The sequence below is a fragment of the Seriola lalandi genome, unplaced genomic scaffold (assembly GCF_002814215.2).
Source record: "Seriola lalandi dorsalis isolate HSWRI2012SDOR001 ecotype SW California unplaced genomic scaffold, Sedor1 jcf7180002054916, whole genome shotgun sequence".
In the NCBI taxonomy this organism is placed as follows: Eukaryota; Metazoa; Chordata; class Actinopteri; order Carangiformes; family Carangidae; genus Seriola; species Seriola lalandi.
Window position 1 is genome coordinate 2,035,728 of NW_019525468.1, and position 18,089 is coordinate 2,053,816.

Here is an 18,089-nt window from a genome sequence, read left to right on the forward strand (position 1 = left end):
GTTTTGCAATTAGATGTCACCGGTCCACATCTGCTAAATTTGCACAGGCCCAAGAAATTGCAGTTAAAGGGATTTGTTCTGCTTTAGTCCATTTCAAACCTAAATCAGCCTCTGGTCAATCTGAAATCAAACATCTGCTAAGATTAACTATTCGAAATTTGCTGTAATTTTTACAGCTCTCTTTTTAAGGGTCTTAAATATGAGGGCTACATGCATGATGCAGTACTAAAAGGCTTTAGCTACATGTCCCATGGAAAAGTCATTATAAATAACAGCATTGTTTTTGTATTGCAATGTAGCACTAGCTCTAGTAACATAGTACAAAATTATAAATAAAGAATTAAGTGTTCTAACTTAACCCTTGGATAGCTTGGATGCTACAGGAAAACTTGGGCGGGCAACAATGGTTAGATGTATGCTTTAAAGGAGCTATTTTTACGTTTTGCTATTGCTACATAGCCAACAATAGCATTAACAACCTATTAGTTACCAGTCTAAAACAAACTTAATTTGTTTCCTCACCAAGAGCTGTATCCGGCAATGGAAAGCATCACCAATGTTAACTATTGTCTCTATCACAACTCTGCTTCCACTGAAGTTAGCATGCTAACCAGCTAGCCTCGGCCCATCTTTTCACTTTCTGATAGCTACTCACTGTAGCCTCCAATCTGCCCTGAAGACGTGGTGCTGCTTAGAGAGCCTTGTCTTGTAAACACAGCAATGACCGAAGCTCTTGTCAAGCGACAATCACAACGACTCTAAGCAAGGAACCACATTCAGCGGCAGAGAAAACATACAAATAGTTCCTTTATTTTTGGTATTTTCAAACAGTATGCTTCACTTTTTCAAGTGAAAACCTGCTGCTCTTGCTCGAAAGTCTGATAACATCTTGGCTCCTGCAGGATGAATGTTTTATTTTTGTAAGTAATCATGTTTTAATGTAGTTAGCTACAATAAAGACATGTCCCTTGTCTATTGATTTCCAATGCAGGTAGTGAGCTAGCTAGCCAGGCTTACTAAAGTTAGCAGCTTACACAAAGCAGATACATGCAGTTTAATCCATTCCGTTACACTGGTGCTCTTGTGTTTTGTTTTTTTTGTTGTTGTTGTTTTTTTGTTTGTGTTGTTACAGCTGAAAAAAAGACACCACCCTCCAAACTCTTGTTACTGAGTAACACTCTTACTAAATCCCCAGGCACACTACCACACAAAGGCATTCGCAGCTTGGCCTGCCATTCCTAGGTAGCTGCTGAACTATGACTGGACTATCGCTGTTCGAGAGTGCGGTTTACCGACCTGTCTATTGTCAAAATACACCAGAATGTAGATCCATTGGAAACTGTAAGTGTATGGTTCAAATACTAATATCCCATGGCTCATTTCCTGCATTTTATGTGGAGCGCATTAGGTATAATTAATGGTTATTTGATTGGCTGTAATCAATGGCTCTGAGCATAAATCAGCTGTGTTTTTTTTCCCCAGACAGTTTGACAAACCTTTCTGTCCACAGACCAGCATTCCGTGGAGTCAGTGTAATGGACAAAGAAAGACAGTGTGTGTGTGTGTGTGTGTGTGTGTGTGTGTGTGTGTGTGTGTGTGTGTGTGTGTGTGTGTGTGTGTGTGTGTGTGTGTGTGTGTGTGTGTGTGTGTGTGTGTGTGACCTCCTCAAGGGGACATCCTGACATCATCCACAGTGGCGGTGGAGACATGATGCTGTCACAACAGGCAGCGAGGGGGGGCTGGCTCGGTGTCACCAGCTCTGACACACTGGGGAATGACCCATGCTGGAGTGTGACAGTAACGGGACAGGTCTCTGGGAAAGGGATGGGTGGTGGGGTGGGGTAGGATAGGGCTGAGTGGTGGGAGGGTGGTTTGTTGAGGATGATCAGAGAGACAAGGCATGAGACCAGACAGGATGACTGTGTCAGCATGGATGGATACAGCATTGTTTGGATATTTGAAGTAAAACACAGTTCTGACCTGACAAGTAAAAAGCTGTGTTGCATTTTTAAACATCAGTATATACCACTGTCAAAATAATGATGAGTTTTGTGAAACCAAATGAACAACTGTCAGCCTCTATTGATTATTATTTGCAGTTTACTTCAAACAATAATAGCCTACCATATTTTCCATAAACCCTTTTTTGTAATTTGTTGCGAGAGACAGAAGCTTGCATTCTTCTCAAGATTATTTTTTTGATTTTTTTTTAATTATAAAGCTCTCATTTTCTTTGATTCTCCATGCAGATAATAAACTTGTCACTTGGTTTTATTTCACACGTTTCTAATGAGGCTTTGCCACTCACTTAGTGGCTTCAGCATTATGAGGGTATGCGTACACACGCTCAACCAATTAATCTGAGCCTATTTAATCTTTTCGGGCTCTGCCCTATAAAAAGACAGAGGCAACAAGACTCACCATGCATCTAGGATTGCCAGCAGACATTGTGCAGACTGTCCAAGGTGTCGAGGCGTAATCCACCATTTGAAGACATTCGGCTAAATGGTGCCTTCCAGAAGCAGTGTGGGGGAAAAAGGTGTTGATCGGGTGACTTGCTCATTTGGCTCAGTTCTCTCGTTTCTACAACGTCTGCACTTTCATGGGGAGTTTGGAGGAAGTTTGCTTTTTTGGCCGCTTTCACCTAAAATGTTTTCTGCTGGGGTGTTTAGGAAAAGAACACCCAGTGATATATTCCTCTATCCCACAGTCTGAGCTGCTTTTCATTCTTTAGGTCCTGAGGACCTTTGTGAACCTACATTATTAGGCAGGCCTCTCCTGAATGGTTGCCATTAAGTCTGCCCTGCTGACTCACATGATTTATGTACCTTTCAGTCTATTTCAAATATGCTCTAATAAAAAGAGATCTGAATCACACCCCCTTTCGGGCAAAAATCTGCACTTTGCCTTCAAAATCTTTAGAATTCATTTTGAAAAACTGATCACTTCTGTATTCAGAAATGACTCAAAGATTGTTGCTTGACTAAAATGTAGCCATTCACTAGATTTAAAGTAGTGACAGTGTGTGGGGGCTGATTTTGTTTCTTAGAGTTCATTTAGGTCAAGAATGATTCAGCCAGATGTCTTCTACCTCCCACCATATAAACAGAAGAGCAAGGAGCATGTCTCTCTCATACTGTGCACTGTGTTAAGTGGAATGCACAGCAAAGTGGAGGCGCACACAATAGAAATAGATTGTCTGGTGACTCTGAGCAATAGTAAGAAAAACCAGCTTTTTCAATGGTATATCACATACCTGTGTGTTGGAGCCTTCTGTAGCTATTTGTGATTTCTAAATGTCTTTGCACAGCTTTGACAGACTCGATCAGCCACCAAGTCATCCTGTTATTATTTATTGGACATGTTGGGTCTTTACAAGTTTATACACTACGATGCAGGACTGGTTGTCATTTGGAACCTTACTTTTTATGTTGAGTAATTTAATGGTTTTCCACCTGAACAGGGTAGTCAGTGAGCTGATCATGTTGTATTTTGGTGTGGTGTGTGAGGAGTCCAAATGCAGTCTCTACGCCAACTGGTAAAACATATAATATAAAAGACATATGAGTAGAGAATAACATTAATTTTTACTGTGAAAGTTGTTGAATTCTTTGTGGCAAATGGTCACACTCCATTTTACCTGTGCCAGAAAAGCCAATCAACATCATTTCCTGGTGAAGACCACCTGCACTGTGATGATAAAAAAAATGCATGCGAAAATACTAGCTGGATTAGATGGAGATGGAACAATAAAAATCACAGGGTCAGAATTAAAAAAAACTAAAAAAAAAAAACTCACTGTAAAAAAACAGCTATGAATAAACAAACATGTTCACATGTAATGTTCCTTCCAAAGTGCTCATTGTGCTGAAGTCGATGGCCAAGTGAAGAGATTCCTAATGAAGACCCACAAGTCATCATAGAGCTTTCACTGTGATATGCAACAATCATTTCTTTAGTTTCACCTAAAGGCTGCTGCTGCTTTAAATATTCAATCTGTTGGTCGGTACAATTAAATAATCTGGAATAGCTTGTTTCTCCACGATAAAACCACTGCTGACACCCAGCTCTGTGGCCTCTCTTGGATGCTGCCTCTTTCTGTCTTTTCTTTCTCACAAATGATTTGGCTGCGTATTTTTAATAGGAGAGATAGGATCCTCTGTTTTTCTGTCTACTTAACATTTCTCCCATCTCTCTTGCTCTCCTCCCCCCTCTGCTTGTCAGAAAAAAAAAACTGTAATAGAACGATGGAGCATCAGCATTCTCTAGAGGCCGATGGAGGGCATAACATATTCTTTGTCGAAATGTATTCATCTCTCTCTCTCTCTCTCTCTCTCTGTCTGATCTTCTCACTGTCTGCTTCCTCTCAATACAAGATAGTACAGTAGTATTTATTGCAGAAATCATCCTTGTGCAGATTGAACTATTCTGAGCTATCGTTTTTGAATGGACTGACTGGTGTATTTGTGTGCAAACAGGAAGCAAATGCGAAAACCTGCAATGTGACTTGTGAGTAAGTAAAGTTATTGACACACCCTTAATTAACCTAGTAATTACCCTTAGGACTTATGTTCTTTTCTTTTCTCTCTCTGGTTGACATAGCAACAACACTGTAAAAACCTAACAATTTTAACAGTGTTCTGTGTTTGCTTTCATCTTCCCAGTAAAACCTTAATGCCTTAAAGTACGTTTTCCTAATGTGTTCATGCATGCCTTTGTTCGCCTATTCACTTCCACACACATCACAACTAGGGAGCAGGTGTTTCAGTGCATCAATTGGACACTAAAGACAAAAAAGGTAGATTTTATTTGTACCCAGGTCTATGTAGGCGACGATGCTATTTGCACCCCGGATGGAATAGCCAATGTGGCTATTTACACACGGCGGAGAGGCTTTCTAACGCATGGTTAACATTGTGAAAGGGTCAATTTTAACCCAAAACATGATCTTTTGCTAAACCTAACTGAGTAGTTTTGGTGCCTAATGTTTACCAAATTGGAACTGAAAACTGAATAGCATTTTTTTTTTTTTTAAACATTATAAGTAGGATACACATGGAAATCAAATCCCAGTGTCCTGGGGAAAAGTCATATGCTTGACCCAGCACAACTCCTTCCTACATGTACTTTGTCACCTGACTTCCTGAGGTCTTTCTGCCATAGCGTCTAACAAGCAGGCGGCAGCAGGTGTTTAGAACATCACTTGGCATATGGCCCATATTAAATGGTGCAATGCAAAAATTTGCGCCATACTGTGTAACGGCACAAAAAAAAAGTTGCTTAGGGATCCATGGGGCATTTCGAACAGGTGTAAATAGCCGAATCGCTGTTATGTGACAATTTTCACCCGGTTTTGAAATAAACACTCCGAAAAAAGAATCCAACAAACACACAAACAAATAATAAAAAACAAACCAAGAGGTCTGGAGCTATTTAGAGAAATCCCTCCCTCCTGTGGAATGTGTTTGCCATGAAGACACAGCTATTATACTCTTTCCTACAGGGATTGGCTGTGATGTGAATGTTAATTTTGATTGTGTTGTGTGTGTAAGTGCTGAGAAAGGAAATGTGATACAGGACTGACGGTCTTTGGAATTTGAATATAATGCCATTGGGGATCTTGGGGTGTGTTTTTGTTTGATATGTGCTTAGTGACATCAGTAAACACACAATTTCAATACTGGAATTTCCCCAGTGTTGTCTTTCACTTTTGATTCAAAACTATTTAGATATTTATCATACTTTCAGGCTAACAACTGACACCTGAAATCCCCGGTTTTCTTTGTTCTTCTTTCTCAGTGCCCTGCAGAAGTTGGAAAGTAAATATAAGTTGATGAAGCAGACACTGAGCGGGATCTAAAGGTTAAATTCCTGAAACCAGCGGTGCTCGCACTGACTCACAGACTAGACTTTACTGATGGACATCAGTTTCGTCCTCCTGCCTGTTGTTTAACTGTTCTTCTAAATGGTTTTGGTTTAACTGTCATTATCGTTGCCCAATCCCATGTCCAATTGTCAATGCTGTTCCTTTTGTCTGATATTATCTCTGTTTCTCTCACCTATCCTCTTCCCTTAAAGTGCCCTGAGGCAGATTTGCACATGCAAAACAAGTCCAGGTGATGAGGGTGTGTTGCGTGACTGTATGTGAAGTTCCACCCTCCTTCATTCCTGAGGTCTTTGCGTATGTTCACACCTCAGAGTCAGTTGTCACAGGTGAGACCACAAGTCACAGGTCCTGCCGGGACACACTCACCTGCCAGTCAGGAAACATCTCATTTATACCTCTTCCTTGTGTCACAGGTAAGGCGTTTTATGTTTATCAGAATTGTTAGAAATAAAATAGCACTATAAATGAATTTCTGAATTTCAGTTTAATTTGAGATGAAAACTAAAAGAAACCAATAGGACAGAAGATAGTGTAATAAAAAAAAATGGGACAGTAAAAGGGCAAGAACATTGTTCATTATGTTCCTTTTCTATCACACAGCAAGGCAAGATCTTGTATGTCAAGGGAAGAGCTCAGCCCTGGTGCATACAAAGGAATGAGATTTATAAAGATGGATAACTTGAAGCGGTGCGAATAAAACCACACATGGATTGCTTGTGCTTTACACCTCTGGCAGATGTGTGTTACCTTGAAAAATGGAAGAAATGTTGAATGTACAAAGCCAGGATGTGCGAATGACAGAAAAAGAAAGAAAAGCAGAGCTGGGAGGAAGGAGAGAGAGAGATAGATAGAGAGAGAGAGAGAGAGAGAGAGAGAGAGAGAGAGACAAAAAAAGCCACACGCAAGAGAACTTCAACCCCACCTTGTTAGCGAGGAGCATTGACTCATACAGACAGTGCAGTGTCTGCGGATAGAAAAGTATTTGCAACTAGCTCAGCCTGTAGAACGAGTCACAGTCAAAGATCTATCACTGTGTCAGATGAGGTGGTTACATATACAAGGTGCTAGATAAAGCAGTAGACATAGTGGAGATCTGCACAGAGCATCAAGAGAATTTATACAGGTATAAAGTGATAAGAGTCTAAGAGTTATGTTGGCATGTTTGGACATCCCCCGCCTAACAACCTCACCTGTTTGCAAGATGCTGGGAATGTTTATGGTTGTTGACTTCCCCCACACTGTGTACGACTCTTAATAAAGCCAGGAGCATGCACTAGAGCAGTATTTGCGTCGCACCGAGTAGATATATTGGAATCAAATGCCTCACATAACCAGCAGTTTCTCACTTGAGAAAGCATGATACGTCTCGTCTGTCACAACAAAGAGAAAGACAAACACGCCGCAAAAGAGATAGACGAGGTCGGCTGCTGGTGGCAGGGAAGGCAACTCTGCAATCTAGAGCAAAATACGACAACAAATTGTGGTCCGGCTTCGCCATCTCCCTGAGACAAGATATGCTGTTGTCATTGAGGGTTTCTTTTCCATCTATTTTGTGTGAAACAGAAATCTATCGCTCTATATGTTTGCATAAAAGCAGATACAGTTATTGTGCATACGTTGGTGTGATTTTGCAAATTTATCTTTGGTATTACATGAAGAATTACAGCCTCTCCTCAAATTAAAACTGAGGAACAGTCTTAAAGGCGCAGGGTGAGGCAAATTTTAAGGTTAATATCACCAGTTGTTGTATCCACTCAGACGCAGAGATAAAGTGTAGGTAAAATCAGCCGTGATTGAAAGTGTCAGTGGCTTTCAGTAGCCTGTGTTGTGATTCTGAAGGCTTTGATTGAGTCAAGTTTTTTCATGCTGTGTAATTTAATAGTCAGGAATGCTGGATGAGAGAGAAAATAGCAACTGATTTGACAGCTCAATATGTCTACAGTGATGCCGAAATGCTGAAGGAAAGTGTTTCCGAATTCAAATACTTGGGATTAGACGAGGCGGAATTGAAACGGAACAGTGGACAGCGAGGCTGTTATCCAACTTGTTCGCTGTCAGGCCGTGAGCATTCATCAGAATGAGATGTAAATGTAGAGGAGAGGCATTTTTTCGTCTTTGTTGTTGAAAAGAAATCCTTGAGAAATCTTAACCCTTTTGTAGCACAGCACACCCTCCTTGTGACTACACTTGCATTAGAAAGAGGATGTTTGCACACCTCCCTAAACAGTTACACCTGTTGCTCCAAACCTCCCATCCCAGTCTAAACCCATGAGTATCTATTTGATTTTAGACCTCAGTAATTCTGTGATGCACATACATGCACGTGCCCACATGCAACCGCCACTTCATTAAAAATAACAACATCACAGCTCCATCTTTAAAGTCTGCACACGATCAGACCATTAAATCCACATGGTAATATTTTAACTTAAATTCCCTTCACAAGTGAAATGCTGTCCCTTAGCAGTCCTTTGAAGACTGCGAAAGGCATTTGGGATTACAGAGATGACTGTGGCTGCCTGATCAGCCACACTGTTCAAACAGCTGACTATTGAGAGTATTAGTTTGTCCTTTCAGCAAAGGGCGGCTCCGGTGATGACTTACTCATTGATGTTCAACCAGTCAGTATTGAAACGGTGGCTCTGTGCAAATGCAAATCAGGTATGACAGGGAATATGTTTGTTTGAGAACAGTTTCTCGCTTGTTGTTTCCTCAGAGGTGATCACCATTTTAAAATTGTTGTTGGTTGTTTATTCCGCTTCTTAGGGTGGAGGAATAGCACAATATTTATAGTCTCACTGATATAGATATGGAAAATAATAGTTTTGCATGTAAAATGTATTTAATTGTGTACATCTATGATACTGTAACTCAGTATCTACAGTCAATACAACTTATTTTGCAAATACATAAACCTTTAAAAGGCCATGCCACTTATTTTCCACATCAAATTCAGTTAATTTGTCATGAGGAGTACATTTCTTTGTGTGGGAGTTGCTGTATAATGTCTCCTGGGGCTTTAGTGGCGCTTTGTCAAGTCTGTAAAATGGTCTGATGATGTCACAGTGATGTCATCTGGGTTGTGTCAGCTTGGATTTGGACACTATAGATTTATAGCAGAAAGCTTGCTTTATAAACTGGCAGCGTAGAGTCTGAAAGATGTGTGCATTTACCAGACAGGGTGGGTATGACAATACGCACAATCTAGTTTCATTATGGGAAATGTAGAATTAAGGATTTGTTCATCTTTGACAAATTTTAGAGATGTTAAGTCAGGATATCTGAGCAGCTACATTGATTTTGACCATCTTCTTTAAACCTGTGGTGGTTCAAAATCACTGGAGTACTTTCTTTACACCCAGGTGCAATTCTTGCCTTAAAATAAAATGAAATATACGAAAATAAAATTGTGCAGTGTTATCTAAAGAATAGAAAGGTTTTAGCTTTTAAGTGCTTGCTGCTATCCTTTGTCTAATCTACTCTTTCTCTTTCAGCTGCTCAAGGTCAGCTCACCATCCCACCAATTCCACCTGCGCTACTGAAGAGCTCTTCCATCTCCCTCAGCCTCCTTCGTTCCCTCCTCCACCTCTTCGGCAGCAGTCATGAACTGGTCTGCATTGGAGGCCCTCATCAGTGGGGTCAACAAATACTCCACCGTGTTCGGTCGCGTCTGGCTTTCCATGGTCTTCGTCTTCAGGGTGATGGTGTTCGTGGTGGCAGCCCAGCGGGTGTGGGGCGATGACAGCAAGGACTTTGTTTGCAACACGGCCCAGCCGGGCTGCAGAAACGTGTGCTACGACCACATCTTCCCCATCTCCCACATCCGCCTGTGGGCCCTGCAGCTCATCTTCGTCACCTGTCCGTCACTGATGGTGGTCGGTCACGTCAAGTACCGGGAGAAGAAGGACTTGAAGTACACCACTTCACACAAAGGCTCCCATCTCTATGCCAACCCTGGGAAGAAACGTGGAGGGCTGTGGTGGACGTACCTGGTAAGAACAGAGTAATGGAAGTTCATTCCTGGCTTTGCTGGAGATGCCACATGTAGAGAAAAAAAAACAAAAAACAGATCCAGCAGTGCTTTGGCCGTGACCAAACTGAAGTAAGTCATTCTTAGAAAGGTCAAAAATAATTGCCATGGATGAGTGGCTAGGAGAGTGGAGAACACACCTGTGTAATTATATATTATTTGTTTAGTCCTCATCACAAGAAAAACAGCTTTGACAGTTTCTTTTGCAGGTTCAGTAACAGGTTTTTATCATCCCTCCAAACTGGGCTGTAGCTGTATGAGTTCAAATCTTGCAATGGTTGATTTTCTTTTCTCTTTTTGTTATAAATCGAGCATTAGGTCAAAAAAGCATAATTTCTTCTAAATTCAAACATGTAGTGACTGAGAAACCACTTGGATATTGTATGATGGATGGACAGGCAGATGTACTTTTCTGTCATTAATTTTAAACTTGCTGAAAAATGTGTCTCCCACTTTAACCTTCATTCATCTTCTCACAGACGAGTCTGATTTTCAAGGCAGGCTTCGATGCCGGCTTCCTCTACATCCTCTACCATGTCTATGAAGGTTATGACTTGCCCCGACTGTCCAAGTGCAACCTGCCGCCGTGCCCCAACACGGTGGACTGCTACATATCCCGACCCACCGAGAAAAGGATCTTCACCCTCTTCATGGTGGTTTCTTCTGCCGTCTGCATCTTCATGTGTATCTGTGAGATGGTTTACCTCATCTGCAAACGCATCCAGAAACTCCTTAGAAAGAAGGTTCAAGCAGACAGGAGGATGTTCGCCGAGACTCATGAGATGGCGCTGCTGTCAGCGCCCAGGTCAGGGTTCAGGCCCAATTCACCCATCAGAGTGGATCCTACAATATCCATCCAGAACCTCGCTAACATCAAGGCTGAGGAAGTGGCTGAGAAAAAATAATATGTCAGCAACTATGTTGAAAAACTGAGTTAACAACCCAAGGTGCCAGAATACGTGGTGAACTGCAGCTCGCCGCCAAAGAGATATTCATCAATTCAGGGATTTCTGAGACAGCGGTTTGTAAATATTATCATGTTAAATGACTTTCTGCAGGAATGTACACCTGATGCATGCAAATTAACCAGAAGAAGCTAAAAGTTTATGTGTGTGTATGAGTGCGTGGATGTGTGCATGTCTGTGTTTTTGTGTATTCCTATCATCCAGTAGCATCAGGTATCAGATACTTTGTAAATAAAACTGCTAAAAGTCTAAAATGTTGAAAGACCCCATGTGATGTAGTTACAGAGTGGACCCTTTCCCTGAAAATACACATTGCCCCCTAACGTATAAAACAAAATAAAGCACAGAGCACTTCAGGTGTGAAACAGTAAACTGCAGAAATCAGTTGAAGAGTTTTTGTTCTCAAATATGGAGTATGACGGAAATTGTCCTCATTATGCTTCAAAAGTTACTCTGGCCCTTGTTGACATTTTGTGTCCACACACAATTAAATCAGAATCGCTCAATGAATGTATGACACGTCTATGCACTAATTCATACCACTGAAATATGACACCAAACATCTTTTTATACCCCCACATTCTTATTAATTTGTTTGTTTGTTTGTTTGTTTAAAAGTCAGATTCTAGATAATATATTTTGTTCTCCATTTTGTATTTGCTGTTATGATCTATAAAGTAATTTCACTAAAATATATGTGTGTGTTCCTTTTGTTCTTTTTGAAAAAGAGATGAAACAATGTATAGTTAAATATGTGAATATATATATTTATATATAATATATTACATCCCATACAACACCAGTGCATTGTGCATTGGTTTCTCATAAGAATACTATAGTATTCATAGATCTCAATTAGATTAAAATAAATAATTAAAATATTATGTTATCCCATTAGACTCTATAATTTTTGCAGAATTAAACAGTAAGTGAGTAACTCACTAATTATTCGATGATATATACCAGAGTTTTTTTTGTTTTTTTTAATTTATTTTTTATTAATAATTACATTACATATTCAAAGTAAGGCACAAAAGAAGTAGCCCAACATAATTAACAAAGACAGACAGCAAATATGCACAGCGTTAGGGGTGATATATACCAGAGTTATGGACATAACGTATCTGCTCTGTCGTCATCACTTTTCCACTCCGTCGTCCAATCAGGAACAGGGGACGCGGGTGCGGTTTTGACAGACCCGGAAATGCACCAGTAGTTAGCCTGAGCCGGCCGAACGTTGCTGTGTCCGCCTCCAGGGCTGCGTTATTGAAGGAAGTGGAGTTAGTCTGTCATGAGTTTCCACTACGGCCAGGTAAAGAAATACTGCTTTTTGTGTTTTGTTTATGTTAGTTATAATAACCTATTAGTATAGTTTAAAACTGTGTTATCGTCTTGATATAACGTAGGCTAATGCTTTATTCGATAGAAACACGAGTAACGTTAGCCATTTCATTTGTGTACTTTGGCTAGCAGGGGATTGGTAAAGTAAAAAGATTGGCAAAGGTAAAGTAATCTGTTATCTTTCACTTAACAGTAGACAGTTTAGCTGTATGTATATAAAAATTGCTTTGGTCAACAATGTGTCAATGTTAATTATTCCTAGTTTTAGTTTGACGCCAGCCTTGGTTAATTTCATGTGGAAGCCAGTGTAACTGTTTCTTTAGCTAAAACGGGGCAGATATGTACCGACATATTCACATACTCTAGCCTAGTAAAAGTAGCGATACCTCCATGTAAACATATCCCACCACAACTTAAAGTTTCTTACAGTTTAAGGGACAGTGCAGAAGTTTTGTAAGCACAGTGTATTTAAACTTAAAAAGTAGAAAAACCTAGAACGGCCCCCTCCAGATTGTTATGTGTTGCTTACTTTGTAGGCCTGTAGCGAGTAACTACTTTGAATTGATATCAATTATCTGCTGATGATTTTTTTTAGGTTGGTTGATTTGTCAATTAAATGTCACAAAATGTGGGAAAAAATACCTATTACAAGTTCCCAGAGATCACAGTTACGTCTTCAGATGTCTTATTTAGTCCAACCAAATATCCAAAACTCAAATGTATTCACACTATGACAAAGATATATGATAAAGAAGGATCCTCATATTCGAGAGGCTGGATCTTGGGATTGTTTGATTTTTTTTCACTATCTGCCTGAATAATAACTGAATGGTTCATCAATAATCAAAATAGTTATGAGGATTTCTCTCTTAATGGATTAATCCACTAATGGTTTCAGCCCTGATTCTGCATATACTACATAGCTTCAGGATTTTGTAATCTAATGACATGTTTTGTAAGTAAAATCTTAATCTGCAGGCTGACTGTAGCTGTCAGATAAATCTAGAACAATATGTATTTCTCTCTGAAATGTACTTAGTGGAGTACAAAGTTGCACTGGAAATAGTCAAGTAAAGTGCAAGTTCCTCAGAACATAACTAAGGTACAGCTTGAGTGAATGTACTTTTAACCACTGGGTACTTCTATACATATAGTTAAAGTACTCTGTATATCTGTGGTAATACTCATACGCTAAACCTGTTTACTTTTTGTACTTATCATATAGTCTCACTGAACTTTGCCATTGTCTCTCACTGTAGGGCTATCCAGGAGGGGGCAACCCACCCCCAGGGGGGCCATATGGGGGAGGCCATGGTGTCTATAGGCCTGCCCCCTCAGCTCCATACGGAGGTGCTGCAGGTCCACCAAGAGGTCCTTATGGTGGTTATGGAGCCCCATGTCATGGAGGGCAATATGGGCATGGACCAGGGGCTGCCCCCAGTGGGCCTTATGGGGGTTACGGGGGACAGCCTCATGGAGGACCTTATGGACACCATGCCCCTGCAGGTAACTATAGGCTGAGACTGAAGCTGTGGAAGCATCTGTGGTTCCCTTCGCCTGTGGGAGTTGGACAGGCATATTCTAAACGTGAGGAGACTGCAGATAGGCTCTGATTCGCCTTCTTCATCGCTTCTCTCTCGTTTTCGTCCTCTCTTGCTCTCTGGTGGGATGATGGATAGAAAATGACTTACGTTCCCAGACAGTCATGTAGAGACAGGGTTCAGTTTGTGCCCCTCAGCAGGATTACACGGCTGGAGTGATGACTCCAGTAATACTGAGTGAGGGCTAAACGGAGTAAGAGACAGATGGGTAAAGAGTGTGTTGTGTGCGTGTGTGTATGTGTGATTACACTGTTTCCTGTAGAAGCTAAGCCGAAGTCAGAACCTAATAGCCTACACTGCCATCACTCCCCACAGGGACCAAATCCATCAGGGTCTGGCCTGAAGTGTCACCTGTCCCTCTCTCCCCATTCATTTCTCTGACAATCAGCCCTCCCTCCACTCCGCCCCTTGTCTAACACCATATTTTCCAACTCTCCCTTTCTTTTTCTCCACATATTCGGATAACAGCCTCTTGTCCGGACACATTTCCGTCTCACTAAGATGATTTTTTTCTCAATCTTTGACCATGCCTCTACCTTTTTTCACATTCAGTGTCTGATGAAAACACCTAGCATGTATAACTACTGTTGGGGAGGTACTAGCTAGGAGGTATTAGGGGGGAGATTAGCTATTATCCTTAACTTGAAGGACAGTACATTATTAAACATCATTATTATGCATATTATGTTTAGTATTCTTATTCTTATTCTAAAATTATAATGGTTTTTCCTCATATCCACGGTTTCTTCGAGCAAGTAAAATGCAGACACCTACTGCTTTTTGTTAACTCCGGCACATTTAAAATGTACTTAGTTGTATGAATTATATTTATATATGGCATGTCAATTATATATAGAGTATATTGTGTGTTACAGTCATTATATACCATACTGTTTACCAGACTGAGTCGAGCACAGATGTATTATTTTTTATGATCAAGTTTCTGCTTGACGGAGTCAGCACAGCTTCATCTGTCAGACGGTGGAAGTGTGTTTCTTCATCTCCCAGTAAATAAACAATTATTTTGCATCAGAACGAGGCAGATGCTTCATTTCTAAGAATCTTCACTGTCTTTTTCTCTTTTTTCTCCTTCTTTCTTTTACTACTTCTTGTTTTCATATATTCTCCTTACTCCTCAAAGCCTGAGAGCTACAGTGAAATAATAATAAGTGGTAGAAAATATAAGGATGGAAAACAATAAAGAGAATAAATCAAACTGGTTGGCTGAGACAGATTGAAGGAAAAGAAGAAGAAGGAAAGGTAAACAGTGTTGGAAACAAGAGCATGCAAAGAAAACAATCTTCAAGTGATGGCTGTCTTCAAAGTCAGTCTGAACCCATCTCTCCTCTCTCTTCACCATCCCATTGCTCTGATTTTTTTCATCTCTGTAGGTAACATTCCCCCTGGTGTTAACCCAGAGGCGTACCAGTGGTTTCACACTGTTGACACGGACCACAGCGGCTTCATCAACCTCAAGGAGCTGAAGCAGGCACTTGTCAACTCCAACTGGTCGGCTTTTAATGACGAGACCTGCCTCATGATGATCAGTAAGTCATCCAGCCGCAGCCAAATGAAATGCTCAGCGGAGTGTGAGGTAGCTCTCTGCTGATGAACTTGTTATAAATGTTTTGACAGTCTTTCTTGAGGCAGAATGGCACAGTGTTTAATTGCGTAAAATAGTTTCAGACACCTCAATGGCTACAGTGAAGGGGAGGGGAAGGTTATTGAGGAAAAACAAATGGATAAGGGAGTGTTGAGGAAAAGAAAACAGGCTGGTTTTATATGTCAGCAGCCTCCTCAATCTTCCATTCGTAATAGAAATTTCTTCTGTTTCTAAAAGGATAAATTCAGGCAACCAGGAGTCAGCCTAAAAAATGACTGAGCCATGTTTGTGTTGTTGCCTGTTTTTTGTGTGAGTATCTCCAGTTGCGTTTGCAAGGCAGTGACTAATGTCTACCATTACCATAATGAGAAATGTGTGACTTCTGTGTGCTGCTTTTAGATAGCATAAGGAGTAGATCCATGATGATGGAGGACCGGCTTGCTGGAAACATGCGGAAAAATGCACCTCACAGTTTTGCTCTATTTCAAAAGAATGTGCAACAATAACTGAGGGAAACTGTCCGACTCATGTTTGGCTGAACACACTATGTTTTTTTTTAATTTTCTTCTAGACATGTTTGACAAGACACGGTCGGGTCGAATGGACGTGTTTAGCTTCTCAGCACTGTGGGACTTCATGCAGCGGTGGAGAGCGTTGTTTCAGCAGTATGACAGAGACCGCTCAGGGTCTATCAGTGGCACAGAGCTACACCAAGGTATCCCTGTTTGTGCATGTTGAATATGCTACAGTTAATTGGGATGTGTCTGTATGATTATGTTTTAATCTCGCAACAGTAAGACCAAAGGAAAACCCAAATCTTTCAACAGAGAAACAAGAATTCACTCCAGTCTTGTTTCTCTTTCCTCCATCCCCCTCCTCTCCTCAGCCCTCGCTCAGATGGGCTACAACCTCAGTCCCCAGTTCTCTGAGACGTTGGTACAGCGCTTCTCCTTCCGGGGCGGGCGACCCGGCATCCAGCTGGACCGCTTCATCCATGTGTGCACCCAGCTCCAGAGCATGACGCAGGTCTTCAGGGAGAGGGACACGTCCATGACGGGCAACGTCCGTCTCAACTATGAGGATTTCCTCTCTGGTGCCATCACCAGGCTCATGTGAGCCACTGACAGTCCTCTCTGTACTGCGGATACACAGCATCATTCCATGTTCAGGTCATTTTCTGCTCAGTTTTCAGGCTTCTCCCATAAGTGCCCCCACATGTCGGTATGTATGCAGTACAGCCAGTCCACATTATTCCATGGCTTCTTGCTGTAAATAAGGCTCTTGTTAAGGCAACTAAAACCTTTACTGCATTAAGGTTACACTGCAAGTTCTTCTGAGCAGTCTTACCATAGATGCCTTGGTGACAATTAGCAAGTCTCTTGTTTACTAACATCAGCACTGAACATTGGACTAGAGGAGATAAAAGAAAATAAGTGAAAGAATGAAACAAATTCACTATTGATAATTGCTCTGCTCCTACAGTAGAGTACATGCATTTGTCTGTATGACAATGACTATGATATATCTGTGAATTTCCTCACATGCAGCATTTACATGGCACTGTGCCATTAAAACATTACCCTTTTAAATTCATATATATATATCAGGGGTATTTCCACTCTGGTTGCACATTGTATTGAATATTGCTTTTGTTGCAATGTGCATTAAAAAAATGCATGTTTTCTAATACCTGAGTTATACTAACCTCACATTTAGTGGAGTGCTGCTTTTAAAGCCCTGTAACTAAGTCATTTGGAGTGTTTTAGAAAGAAAATGTTTTTTTTTGCCAAATTGCTCTCCTGTAAGCTAGTATCATCCATAGATTAAAAAATATATATATATCTGTGACCAAAACATAAAAGACCCAACGCAATGAACAAAGCAGGTTCTCCATGATGTTTACCACTTTCTCCTCAGTGACTCTGGGGCCAGCATTGTAACAGAAAATACACACCACTGAGGTATACGTTATATTCTGATTGCTGAATATGCCAAAACGGTTCTTAATGCCAGAAATAAATAAATGCTTTTGTATCACATTGTGATTGTATCATTTCCTCAATTGACAACCATTCACACTAACGAAAAAACACAGTTCCCTACAAGAGTTTGGATATATGAAGCTATATACTGCATGTGGTGTTTAATCTGTATCTAACGGGTTCATATTGTGTAAAAGGAGCCATACCATAGTAACACCAGTAGGCTAATACTTTACTGTCAATGCGACAGATAAGGTGTGTGACATTTCTGAGAGCTTGGTTTGAGGTTTCTTCTGTTCAGTAACTGTAAGTGCTTAAACTGAGAAAAATAATTTCTGAATTGTTATTTTATTTTATTTTGAACTCTAGACCACACTCATGACCTTTGACCTTTAAAAAGAAAAAAAAAAATTGGTTACTCGTTTCTCCCTTTGTAGGACAGATTGGCTGCACAAAAGAGCCGGTTTTCCCCCTCCACATCTGGCGCTTCCTTTCCTCACCATCTGTTACTCTGCTTGATCACAGTCTGTGTCAAGAGTCCTCCTGCTTCTCCTCGTCTCTTTCCAAATCACAGGCAATCTATCAAATCCTCTGGTGCATCCTTTTTGGTCGTATCTCACATCCATCTCGTCCTTTCTCCTCTCCCTCCATCTTAATCTGAAACTAAATTTAGCTGTCCC

At 40.7% G+C, this 18,089-nt stretch overlaps 2 protein-coding genes across 2 annotated transcripts; both read left to right on the forward strand.

The window, feature by feature from the left end:
* Positions 1-6,193: 6,193 nt before the first annotated feature.
* On the forward strand, positions 6,194-11,576 carry gjb9b (gap junction protein beta 9b). Its single transcript, XM_023431012.2, has 3 exons — positions 6,194-6,300; positions 9,382-9,879; positions 10,397-11,576. Exons 2-3 carry the CDS (start codon positions 9,490-9,492, stop codon positions 10,820-10,822), a joined length of 816 nt encoding a protein of 271 aa, XP_023286780.1. The 5' UTR covers positions 6,194-6,300; positions 9,382-9,489; the 3' UTR covers positions 10,823-11,576.
* A 518-nt stretch (positions 11,577-12,094) lies between these two features.
* pef1 (penta-EF-hand domain containing 1) lies at positions 12,095-17,466 on the forward strand. Its single transcript, XM_023430998.2, has 5 exons — positions 12,095-12,194; positions 13,483-13,729; positions 15,216-15,371; positions 15,999-16,142; positions 16,314-17,466. Exons 1-5 carry the CDS (start codon positions 12,174-12,176, stop codon positions 16,541-16,543), a joined length of 798 nt encoding a protein of 265 aa, XP_023286766.1. The 5' UTR covers positions 12,095-12,173; the 3' UTR covers positions 16,544-17,466.
* The last annotated feature ends 623 nt before the right edge of the window (positions 17,467-18,089 follow it).